Genomic DNA, 13,436 nt, shown 5'->3' on the forward strand with positions numbered 1-13,436 from the left:
AATGCCAACTCTTGGGCTACTCTTTTACCAACGAATAGTGGGATTGACCGTCACATTGTAACGCCCCCACGGCTGAAAGGGCGAACATGTTTGATGGGACGGGGATTCGAACCCGCGACCCTCAGATTGCGAGTCGATTATTTATTCGTATTAATTATTCTAATTAAACTCTCATAACTTGTTTTCTTTACATTGAAACATAAATTTTGATTAAACCAGTCCTTTAAAGTTTAAGTCATTGTTTTTAAATGACGTTATTATCAAAATTTCCATTATAAATATCTGTTGAGTCAGCTGAAAAACTAATTGTTTTTGCATTAAACGCAGTTTCACAGAAATAATTTAAATCAAATAAATATAAATAATGTATTCAATCCTAGTCCCAGAAATATTCTATAAGTAATTTCCATTTCATTGAATATTATCTTATTTGTTTTAAATACTTCTAAATATATTTAGTATACGAGTTAAAAATCTTATTGCATTTTTATTTGTCTTTAATAAATTCTTGTGAAAGTTGATCAAATGTTCTGTTTGTAGTTAAGCACAAAGATACATAATGTGCTATCTGTGCACAAATATCGAAACCCGGTTTCTAGCGCTAAAAGTCTGCAGAGCCCAGATAGCTTATTGTGTGGCTTTGAGCTATAAAACTATTTATCACTGACCAATAAGCAAAATATGTTATTATCGATGTTAATTAATTCGGCTCTTTTAAACTGGGCATAGTAATGGGTACTTTCCCTTTTTGACTCCATCCATGTTCTAATTATATCTAATCTTTCTCACAAATTTTTATAGAAAACTTTACCTAACTCATGGGTAAGACTATGATTTTAATCAATTAGCCTTTAGTTACACTTGGTTTCTATGGTATTAATTTGACTGTATATCTAAACACCGAGTTCAAAGCATACAGCTAATAATTAATCTACTGTTAACCAAGAGTTCGACAAGATAATTAAAAATTGTTCATATAAAAAGGGGAATAGGGATCGTTAAGAAGTACAAAAACAAGTTGAATCAAAATGCAAAGATTACATTTTCAAGCCTACATCTAGGGAATCATTAATAAAAACTAGGCTAGAAATAGTGTCTACATTATTTCCAACCTAGCTTGTTTACTTTTTTTAAGAGTCCCTAGTTGTAGACTTGATAATATATTCTTTGCATTTTGATTCAATTTGTTTCTGTACTTTTTGACGATCCCTATTCCTATTTTTAAATTAAAATTTTTTAATCATCTTGTTTTGCTTTTCATGTCCGTTTATGGAGAATAAGTATTAAGCTACATACATGTATATGCATTCAGTTGAATATTCCAAGCTTTTCAATAGTTTACTGCTCTATTGGCTTTTTTCCACCCAATTTTTATTTACTGAGCTAGGTGGTTTTGTGCCTGAGTTTTCGTGTAAACACGTGTTTAACAAGCTTCGAGTACAAATGAAGCCGCTCACAACAACATCGCATATATTATGTATTTATAGCCACGTAAATCAACTTTCAATGAAAAAAATCATTTTTAAAATAGGGCATGGGCATTCGCAGCGTTCCAAATAGTATATCTGCCAAGGTTTTGGTTCAAAATACCCAGCCGATTTTTCTATAGGCGTGTGAAATAAAAATATGAACAATATAATGAATAATAATAATAATGAATTTTGTCTAACAATTGGAAAATCAATTTTTTTGCTATTATCAGTATTCTAGTAGTCTTAGCCATTGAGATAGAAGGTCTCGAGAGTTGTTTCAAGAACAAGTCTGCTCTTTAAGATAGTTTTTACCCGTATGTTCTATTAGAAGTTTTGTGAAATTTCTGAGCGATCCCTATTATGAACCACTATCATGGTTCATGATATTATGAGAAACATGATTTTTTTTAGAAGGATATAAGAGTTGTTTCGTATACACTGGATTTCTCAAATTCTGATATACGCCAGTGCGTAAAATGTTAACTCAAATGTCATTAAATAATTTGTATTTTCACACTATATTATTGAAATTACTTAATGTGAGAATCTTCTATTTCTAAGAGTGGAACTTCAAAGATATTATAGCTTGTCTGAACGAAAACTGAAACGGAGTATTCATTGTTTGTTTGTTTTGAATTTCGCGCAAAGCTACACCAGGGCTATCTGCGCTAACCGTCCCTAGTTTAACAGTGAAAGACTAGAGGGAAGGCAGCAAGTCATCACCACCCACCGCCAACTCTTTGGCTACTCTTTTACCAACGAATAGTGGGATTGAGCGTCACATTATAACGCACCCCCGGCTGAAAGGGCGAGCATGTTTGGTGTGACGGGGATTCGAACCCGCGACCCTCAGATTGCGAGTCGAGCACCCAAACCACCTGGCCATGCCGGGCCGAAGTATTCATTCTTAGGTTTCTTTTTGTTAATAGAGAATGTTGAAACAGTTGTATAAAATTTTGTGTGTATGTGTGTTGAAAGGTAAATAAGCTTGTGGAAGTGATTAATATAACCCGTAATTCAAGGCTGTTTCACTTCTAGATGAATATATACAAGAAATCTCGAATCTTTTCTTTTTTTTAACAAACTGTTTATTCTACCGGTCAGTCATAACATCAAAATTTTCGTAAATGACTACTAAAAGAACGCTCTAGAACGATACGTTTTCGCTATAGTCATATGTAAAGTTGTTTCAGTTAAGCCACTTAAAGTAACTTTTGTTCCAAATAATAAAACTATCACCCAAAAATGTTTTCCATGTTACCTATAAGTAATTTATCTAGAATAGTTTGGAAGAAGAGCAAACATTTTGCTCTCCAGAAACGTATTATTAGTGTTACAAAGGTGGGTGTGACTTTAGTGCCTGTAGCACCGTATTTTTTCGTGTATAAGACGCACTTTTTTACCCCAAAATTTGGTGTCAAAATCTGCTTGGGTCCTATACACCGAAGGTATGAATAATATATATGTATATATACAATATAAACAAGCCATGTGTAAATATATTTAAATAGGCATGCATAGTTTAGTTCAACTGAATGTGTTATTTATAACAATAGTTGTTGTTTTTTCTTTTAAAAACATAACTATTTATAATGCTCCCTAAATAATCAAAAAATAAATTACAGTGAAAGCAATGAAGATTTTGTAGGTTTTGAACCAAACTAAATAACAGTAAACCTTTTTTTGATTGACGGTATTTTCTTATTTTGATGTTTTGCGCTCTTTTGTGTTTAGAACAATATATACTAATTTTTAAAGTATCAAATTGAATTTTTGTTCAATAAAAATCTTTCAAATGCGAATGTAGCTTTCTTTTCCCCAAAACTTTGTCTTCAAAATAAGGGTGCGTCTTATATTCGGAAAAACACTGTAGTTCTCGATATTTCGCGAAATATTTCGTCTTTGATTCTGTCTTTCTTTCAAACACACACGCACGCACACAGAAACAGGAGCGCGCGCAAATAAAAAACAAAACAAACAAAAACAACTCCTAGACACTTTAATGTAATCTACTTTTTAAATCTCTTACTAATACAATCCAAATAACTATTAAATTAAAATTAATTTACTTTTTATCGAAAATCATGTGAAATACTCGGATATAAAGCAACGACATTCAATGACTCTAAAATATTATTTGTTCTACCTTTTTTTTTAGGTAACTGATTTGCAAGATGCTTATTGTCTTTGATACAACTTTCCCATTCGAAATAAAAGGTTTAAAAACAATGCCCAATAAATTACTGAACGGTTCACTGATCTTTATTTTAGCCCCCTACAATAGGGCAGCTTGATATACCATAAAGATTTAACAACCAAAAATATTCCGAACTTTTACTCTTTACGCATTCTTTCAGTATTATACTTTTTGGCAGCACAAAATTTTCCAATTTTATTTTGATATAAAATAAATATCGTTTCTTTCTCGGTAAATAAACTTCTAAATCTAGATACATTCTATCAATTTTGTTTCTGTGTTCTTTAGATAAAAGTTCCCATCTTTATTACAACCAAAATATTAACTACTTTATCATTTTTTTGAATAATTCTATGATTTCTTCTCAGTATTGTGTGTGTGTTTTCTTATAGCAAAGCCACATTGGGCTATCTGCTGTGTCCACCGAGGGGAATCGAACCCTTGACTTGAGCGTTGTAAATCCGAAAACTTACCGCTGTCTCACTGTGGGACCCAAGTAGTAATGAAAACGAAACTTCTTGCTGGTTCTTAAATTCTTGTGAAGCAAGTTATTTAATCTTCTACCACCACATCTGTCCTCAGTCTTCTAAGTCAAACCGTTTTTGTTTGTTTTACCAGCTACGAGTTATTGTGTGCAGACAAAAAAAAGAGAAGATTGACTCAAACTTTTTGTTCATTAGGCTTAATTGATAAAACAAATAGTTCTTTAACAATAAAATCATATGATAGGCAATAATAGAAGGCTGTAATATTCGTGCAATATTTTCAAAGTTTATATTCACAGACTGTATTCTCTCACGACACCCCAGCTGCTGGAAAGGGCACAACAGATCTAAATTTGTACCACTTACAGCCCCACTATACAGTTGTGTGGCTGTCGTTTAAATCGTATACTATAACTTTGTTCGCACCAATAATTCTTAGCACATGAAACACTTTTACTTCTTTGACACACGGGATTGAAACCCCCGTGTATTACAACTGTCGTGCATTTCTCACGTATTGAGACGTGTAGTTCTATAAGGTTTGTTTTACTTTAATTTTATTACATTTAAGAATAACTAAAGATTAAGAAATAATGTAATCTGTAACTTGTGATACTAAAAAAGAAAAAAAGCAGTCAAGCAAAAAGTTTTTCTTTTGTAAAAGATTTTTTTTTTCTGAACCAAATAATATTCGTACATATTTTTATTTCACTGTTTAATATGTGACCCCCCCCCCCCAATTACATGATTTCTGTAAATAATATATATATTTTTTTACATTGTTACAATTCCTGTTTCCAAACTGACCAGTTTTTGGTTTTGTGTGCACAATGTCCCGTGGTTAACTTTTAAGTTCTACCGGCTTTTTAGGTCAATATTAACTTAGCGAACCAACAAACAATATTGAAAAATCTAAATTATAAAGTAAGTGTTAGATTACATCTTTAAATAAAAAGATCATGAGTAAATAGAGACTACAATATCGAGACTTGAGCTAGGGACCTCAGGCTAAAAAAGGCTAGAGTTAGACAGGGGTTCTGGATTTACCTCCCGCTCGAGCAGTATCTTCTCACTTTTCAGCTTTTTCACTTAAATATTTAATATTACTTATTATTATTATTACATATTACTATTTCACGGTTTCCTGAATTAAGGTTAGTTTTCCTACATCTGCAACATCGAGAAGCATATCTAGTCTGAGACACTTTTTTTTTCGTCACTTCTCAACTACTGCATTAAGAGGCTTTTGATAACTTTTCGAAGTATAATCACAAACTTGTAAAAACCACGTTTTTAATTTATTACGAAAATAAAATAAAACTCGTGTCCAAATGAAATTGGTTCAGACACACCACACGTGACTGAAACACACTTCTTGTTCATTCATCTTATCTACAGCAGGTGTTAAGAACAAGGTGCAGTTTTCTTGGAAAGCAAGTTCATGTCTGTATTGTTTCCTTCTTTCTTCTGATCCTTACGATATACTAACAAGAAACACTCGATTAATTCTGTGTAAAACAATTTAGCTAACACATTGGTTCCCTAACTTATTTGTCCACGACCCAAAATTTGAAACCACATTATCTTTGCGACCCAAATAGTATCAGTATCTACTCTGAACCACAGCAAATCACTGCAGATATATAACATAATATTGAAGAAAACATGTGGGAAAAAATGTAGACACACTTGCTCATCTTTTTCCAATTATATATTTTTCTGAATAAAGTTCAATTATTGAACAAAAAAGGTGTAAGCACCAATTTACTTGACAGTAATAAAAATATAAACATCATTATTGCAAGCCCTTCATTTTCAGTTGCTTCCATGATGCTGTCGCTTCTTCGCAATCAGTTGATCCAATCTTGGTATAATATTGATAGTGAGTGTATAGTGCAGTCCATACTGAGGATTAAGTCTATTTCTTGCCTTGGTCCTGATGACCACGAAGCTTGGGAATCCTGAATCACAGAAGTACGTCGTTGGGAAAGGCAGCAGAATTTTTTTCAGCTTCCCGGCTGAGAATCAGCGTCTTCTGGGCCTAGAACCTTGAATACGGAAGCTGAACAAATTTATCTCGCTGAACTTGATTTTCCTGGAGATCAGTCAGTTCTACTTGAACCAAGGATGTCATCTCCAAATTCTGTAACATCCAAATGAAATTGATTTCTGATCCAGCTGTGCTTTTGAAGCTTTTTTAAATGTCCCTGAAATATATTTTCCAGATTAGTCAATGATATTTCAGGAGAGTCTTCCAGTAAGGCGATCAGCTCTGGGAATGCTGCTGCAATCTTCCCCTTGGCCATTTTTTTCTTGAAGGACGAATTTTTTTCACTAATATCAATCATGGTTTGGTTGCAACCCTGCGTATCTGTGTTCAGTTCATTCAGGTGATGGAAGATGTCACTCAAATAGGTCAATCTCCACACCCATGTGTTGGATCTTGTCGGCTCTTGTCGTATAGTTAGAAAGCCGGAAAATTTTATATTGAGATTGCGTATACTTTCTATGTGTCTACTAACAATGATTTTAGCTTGATTATTTTGGGAATTCGCGACCTATCAGAAAGTATTTGCGCGGAACCTTTGGAAGAACAAACTAACAATACCTTTATACGCAGATGTTGGAATGAGTTTTCATGTATCCTTTAATATTTTTTTCTTCTCTTGCAAGAAATTGTAACCTGCCAATAAAATAAAAAAAAGGAAGCATAATTCCTTCGAATGAATTTTTAGACCGATTTACATCAAAGGAGCTCATCAAGTAACGTATGTGTGAACAAAAACTGTAATCATGTTATTGCTATCACGCAACCAGATTTTTTTATTATTCAGCCTCTACACAAGTTTAGAGTATTTAATGTTATTTTCAGCCACCAGATACATTTACTGTTATTCCAGTCAATTGTATCCCGAGCATACATCCGCAGTTGAGTAGGATCTATAGAATAATTTGTCAGTCATTTCCTGCTTATGTGAATCAAATGCCAGCAACGGGTGTCCTGGATGGCGTCGGAATTAAAAGGAAGAACTGTACAAATCTGGTTGTAGCCCATCAAAAAGAAACGTGTAAGTAGCGGGTGAAATGGAAAAGATAAACACACGCATATATATATATACACATACAGAGGGAGATGGGTTGAGTATATTATAATAAAATGATTTTGAATGTGCAATTCAAGTCACGTGACGACCATAGCCAATAAAAACAGAACAGTAACAAAAGCCATGAACGTGCTCCTGGCAACAGCACGTTTTATAATCAAGAAAGATATCTGTCTGAAGAAATGAGGCAAGTCACTTATACAAATGTTTCCTCCACGACATATTCATTCAACCGTTGCATACTTCAAGCAGCTGGAAATTTAAATTAACTCAATACGAAGATATACTAGTGAAGTAGACTTTGATCTTATGTTTGATAGAACATTTCAAACAGTTTGTGGGAACCAGTGTCCTTTCTTATACATGAGATGGATTATGAAACATCATGCTGTAAAGAATAGTATGCTTTGGACTTGACAACCTTACGACATAACCTTTAGCAATGGAAACTCTACTACAGGACAATTTTCAAGGTGCATGGTTTTCAGATAGAACACGACCGCACATGGCAACATAGACTAACGATGTGGTGAAGCTCGAAAATCGTTTTACATAATATCTGTGTTTCTGTTTACTGCGAGTGTGTACATACACGCATCCTGTTATATAGAAGCAAACAATCATAAAATCTTCAGTAATTATGACTTCTAGACTAATACACACGAAAAAACTAGCTAATTATTATTATTTTTTATAATAATGAGCTGGTTTCGAAAAGTAAGCTATATAGATATCAAGTAAAATTAATACCTAACTTTGTTCGAGATTTATTGATTCTTTGTTACTTTTCGTGTTACAGATCGAAGGTCATCTAATTAAGTTTGACCATGAAAAGAAAGTTGCACGACTTAGTCTACGTGCAATAGAAGTATTAAGATGTCTGGAGGAAATATCGAAAAGGTATGTTAAGTTTACTGTATTTATTGAATCAAATACTTTTTTGTCTATTTATCCATATATTTATCTGTTTGTGTGGGTCAGAAAGCATTAGTATAGCACAACATATAGGTCTGAGGCTAAACAATTTTCGTTTAAATTCAAAGTGTGATAGCATTTATAGAATATGAAACAAAGTAATCATTTCTAAATCATTAGTTCTTGCTTGAAAATTGTTGAAAAAAGTTAACTCCATATTTATTTGAAATTGTTTACACATGCCAATTTAATTTTCGCCAATATATTTTACCCTAGTGACGTGGAGCAACTTTACTTAAATGGCTCTTCATTGGTTAATGCAGTTGAACTTTCTTATTTGACTTTGCACTTGCAATCTGAGGGTCGCGGGTTCGAATCCCCGCGTCACCACGCCCTTTCAGCCATAGGGGCGTTAGTTATAATGTGACAGTCATTTCCACTATTCATGGGTAAAAGAGTATCCAACGAGTTGGTGGTGGGTGGTGATGACTAGCTGCCTTCCCTCTAATCTTTCACTGCTGAATTAGGGATGGCTAGCACAGATAGCCCTCGTGTAACTTTGTGAGAAATTCAAACCAAACCAAACCCTGCACTTGGGACATTCCCATGTGTGCTCAGTCCCTATCCTCAATAACCATCAAAGTGTGTGTGTGTGTGTGCTGATTCTTTCTGTGATATATTGATTATATGTTCACCACTTATTCCCTTTAGTTGGAGCTTTTTCCCCATCTCTTCTAGAGAATCCAAGTTCAGCAAGTCTTTTTGTCACTGCTTCTTCAACTTCTCTGGAGATCTGCTCAAAGATTTCCCATAGGGCCTTCACAATCAGTTTTGTTTGACCTCAATTTGTCTCCAGTAAGAGCCAAACGAGCCAGTTTATCTGCTCTTTTATTTCCTTGGACCCCAGTATGACCAAGAGAGAATATTTCTACTGGGCTCTTCACGTGTGACTTTTGCAGATATTATAACCATTCCACATGGAGCCATCCAGTCTCTATTTTACACAGCATGCCTTGTGAATCAGTGAGAATTACTGTGTGTCTGACAGGTTGAACCTCAAGCCATATCAGAGCAGCTGATGGATCTTCAATCTCCATCCACATGTATCTTTGATAATTAGTATTCTGAGCCCATATTCCACAGCTGATAGCAGGAGATGCTGGTAAAGAATGAACAGCAGTCTTTGCTACATATCTGCAGTAGCTATGTGTTTTAAGATATCCAAGCTCTCTCTTTGTCTTCTCCACTATTGCATCTACATTATTATTGAAGGACAGTCTCCTATCAAAGGTGATGCCCAGGTATCTCATTGCATCCCACTGATCCCAACTTCCAGGACCTCGGCATTCACTATTCGATTGTTCAGTGAGCACCATAGCATGAATACTTTGTTAGAATTAGTGACAGCATTAGGTTCCCCACACGAACCCTAAATGCCATCAATTGCACTTTGTGTTCTCTTGAAATTTGAGCTCTGTCCTGACCATTCCTGTAGAATAGTATGTCATCTGTAAATGTAAGGTCCATTGACTGCATCTTTGTCACATTTGATGTACTTATATTGAATAGAAAAAGGAAAATAGGTGATCCCTGAGGCAGTCCTGATAAAATAGTCTACAGCTGTGATATCCACATACCTATGTGGAAGGTGCTCTTCATTTCAAAGGGTGCTTCTGCAGTCCAAATGAGTATTCAGAGGTCCACTAGGATGTGCATCAAATGGTTATATTTCACTCTACTGTCGGAATCCTCCAAGTCCAGCACAGTAGTTAACATTTCAAACATTTTCTGCAAACCCTCATACACATCAGAAGCAAAGACTCCTACATTAGCCTACGTGTTCTTCTTTGGCCTATAGCTTCCACAAGTCTCTGGCAGGACTTCTCTCTATTCCAAATCAAGCCTTAACCCTCTAGCAATGATCTATTCAAAAAGCCTACTATACACATTATGCATCACAGTGATGTGATAGCGACTCATTTGTGTGTAATCCTTCCCTGGTTTAGGCAATGACTTCATGTAGCTATTCTTCTGGAAGTGTTGAACTTTTGTACTGTCATTGAATTCTTCCATAATCTCGACCAACTGTCATCTAGTTCCATGATTTGATGGTATTTTACCCCATCAATTCTAGGAGCACTGTCCCTATTCTGCCTGAGGATTCCTGTATACTGATCATATCCTCATAGACTTCTGGATTTACCATACTACTCAACTATCTCTAACCAAGCATCTTAACTCATGGTGTCATTGATTCGTCTGTTGAAGAAAATATTTAAAGAAGGCTTCACCATTTTTCTGACCAGTCTTCATTATTGCTATATCTCCATTTCGTATGTTTGGTATTGTGTGGTCTGTACCTTTTTGATTCATCCTGTAATGAAATTTCCAGAATTTTCACAGTGCTTTACCAATACCCCACCTCTTTTGTGAACTACTTCCATTTGTTCCATTTAGATGCAGCTGCCAGTCTATCAAGCTCCACTATTTGCTTGCTCTTCTTCCTCTCCACTTCCCTCATTAGTTCCTTTGTATTTTATGGTTGTTTACTTAACTTCTGCCACCTTTATATAACACCTCGTATTCTTCCTCCATGCATCCTTGACTTCCGCAATTTACCATGGTGGTTGACTCAACTGGTCCCTTTTGTCTTTTCTTTGTATTCTGTCGAAGGACACCAAGGGGTCCATAATTATGTCTATTCATGTAAGCGAATGCCCCTGGTGTTTTGTTTTGTCTTATGGCTGCCAGTCTTCCTGAATGATACCATGGGGTTGTGTATGCATCAGCGTCACGTGATGCATAAGCACTGTATGCAGTGACCTGATAGCCATAAGGTGAAAGTGTCGCTTATTCTGTGAGTCAACATTGCCGTGTCAGAGCCTTTCCATGATCAAGACCTGTTATGTACCTCCTTGAAGCAGCTCTTACGTGCATACAGCCTGGGCAACTATCTCCCCATGGAGACATATAGGCAGAACAAACCCCATCCATGGTTCAAATGGCACTCTTACCCACCTGTAAGATATGGGAGACAACCTAGGCAAAATCCTTAAGCCGAAAGTAACCTTCGTGCTGAGAGGCTGCAAGGTGTGTAGTTCATAGTGAGACAGTTTGTTATGTAGGCGGAGTGGTGCTATGCTGATGGACTCTGGTTGAACTTCCCTTTCCCTATTCGTGACATGGGGAGTTTTGTCAGGGTGACCATATATTTTCCCCATTCTATAAAAATATGAGAAAATAGTTCTTAATAACGTAGGACAACACAAAATAATTGAGCCCATAACTTCAAATGGTGTTTACTGGCGACTCAGCGTCAGAATTAGGCGTAAGCAGACTAGACAATTGCCTAAAGCCCTGAGCAGTTCAAGGTGCCTCCTACTCACGAGAATATTTTATATTGTTTTCATCAAAACTTTGACTTTTCCCTGTTTTATTATTGCACTATATCAAAATAAACTTCCAATGGAAGTTGCATTGAAATACATCACTCACGAACAGATGGGCATTTAAAAACTGCAGTAGCAAGACACTTCTCAGTCAGGCAGCTATATGTGGTTTGCATGCATTAATTGGTTGCTAAGTGCAGAATACACACAGTATTCGTGATTTGAGAAACAAGCTGGTACAGTGGTAATAGTGTGCGAGTAGAAATGACTTGAACAACTATATTATATGTTGTGTTGATAAATGTTTTGATCTGTGGAAATATTGCACTTAGTATTTCTTTAGGTGGGAGCCCAAAATATTCTCACTTAGGATCCCTATTGGGTTAACACCATCGCTGCTTAATTGTACATTCTTTCAATGAAAGAACTTGTGAATGATTCTAATTAATTTATATATATATATATAAATTGCACGTAACAATATAAGCAAGTCTACAAAAAGTATCCCTTTTTAATTGTCCTTTGTTAGTTTTCGCTTTGAGAACATTTTTAGTTTTGTCTACATGATACAGCTTTTCACTAATGAAGAAAAAGAAGTGATTTTGCACAATAATGTTTTATATTTTATGCTCATTGCGTGGTACTGTACTGTATGATTAATACAAGCATAAACAAAAGTAAAAACAATGTTTGGGTTTACCAATACTTTTGCTTATCTGGTAGTCAATGATAAGGGTAAATTAAAGGGTTCAACACGTTTTAGTAAAACGATTTTGAACATGCAAACCTGCAAATCACATGACCACCACACCTGAAGGAACGTCATGATGAACAGGATGTATCAGAACTGCAGATTGACAATGTTTGGTGTTCGTAGGTAGTGTGATGCCATCAAAAATTGATCACCTTTGAGAAGGTATGTAACAAGCCTCTTGGGCGCAAAATACTCGTACATTCAAACCGTAAAGATCTGTACAGACCAGAGAGAATTTCCAAGACAGGGATATCACTTCTACTTCATGGCATTGGGAAACAAAGAAATGTGAATCAACTTGGGGTACCAAGACAATTCAGAGAGAGACCTGTCACAAGTTGTACCTTAAGCATGATGTGCTTTAGACGTGCAAACCATATTACAGACATCTTTGCAATATAAACTGTGCTGCAAGGCCCTTGTCAAGATACACAGTCGTCAAGTAGAACATGATTGGATGCATCAATATGGACTTCAACGACGTGGTGAGGTTCTAAAATCATTTCAGCATAACAGTACTCAACCTATATATGCCTGTTACTGACCCTAGATTCATATATTACAGATGAGGATTACTTGAAAGACGTTGACATTGTGGTTGCTTCACCAGCTCCAGGAATAAAATATATAAAAAACTACTTCCTATTTGTTGCTCAAGAAACTGATGATACTGTTACGACAGTGGAAGTCACGCAACGCTGGGAGCATGTACGCTGGAGTTTCTCGAAACATCATGAATTTTTCTGGCAACTCTAGTTTGTTTGAGGCGCCCTCTTTTTAGTATATAAGCCTGACGAGAAAAACCAGGATGATGGTAGAGATAAATAGATTGAAGAAATAGATAATTGAGTCAAGGGAACAGTGGGCATTGTATGTAAAGTGTGTGAATAGCTGTGATTTATAGATTCTGTGTGTCATAGATTCTGCATCTCAGCAAATCCTTGTGAGTATCAAGGTGCTAGATCACAAAGGAGTACCAGAAGCCATACAGAAGCTCTGTGGTGTGACAGAACATTATACAAGGTTGTGGGAGCCAGTGTGGGTAACTATTGAGCTCATGGGAATAAAGGACAAACAGAAAGTATACTTGGCTGACATTAAAGACCAATGCATACTAGGG

General features: G+C 35.7%; 1 protein-coding gene across 2 annotated transcripts in view; it reads left to right on the forward strand.

The window, feature by feature from the left end:
• The window catches only part of LOC106462913 (glutamate--cysteine ligase-like), a 59,945-nt gene that overhangs the window by 8,243 nt on the left and 38,266 nt on the right, over positions 1-13,436 (forward strand). Inside the window, exon 2 of one of the 2 annotated variants that reach the window (XM_013922881.2) lies at positions 8,058-8,158. The exons of the other annotated variant lie outside the window; for it this stretch is intronic. Within the exon in view, the coding sequence (XP_013778335.1) occupies positions 8,058-8,158 (101 nt within the window). The remainder of the gene's footprint in view (positions 1-8,057; positions 8,159-13,436) is intronic. 2 annotated transcript variants of the gene reach the window in all.

Source organism: Limulus polyphemus, unplaced genomic scaffold, assembly GCF_000517525.1.
Source record: "Limulus polyphemus unplaced genomic scaffold, Limulus_polyphemus-2.1.2 Scaffold1280, whole genome shotgun sequence".
Classification (NCBI taxonomy): Eukaryota; Metazoa; Arthropoda; class Merostomata; order Xiphosura; family Limulidae; genus Limulus; species Limulus polyphemus.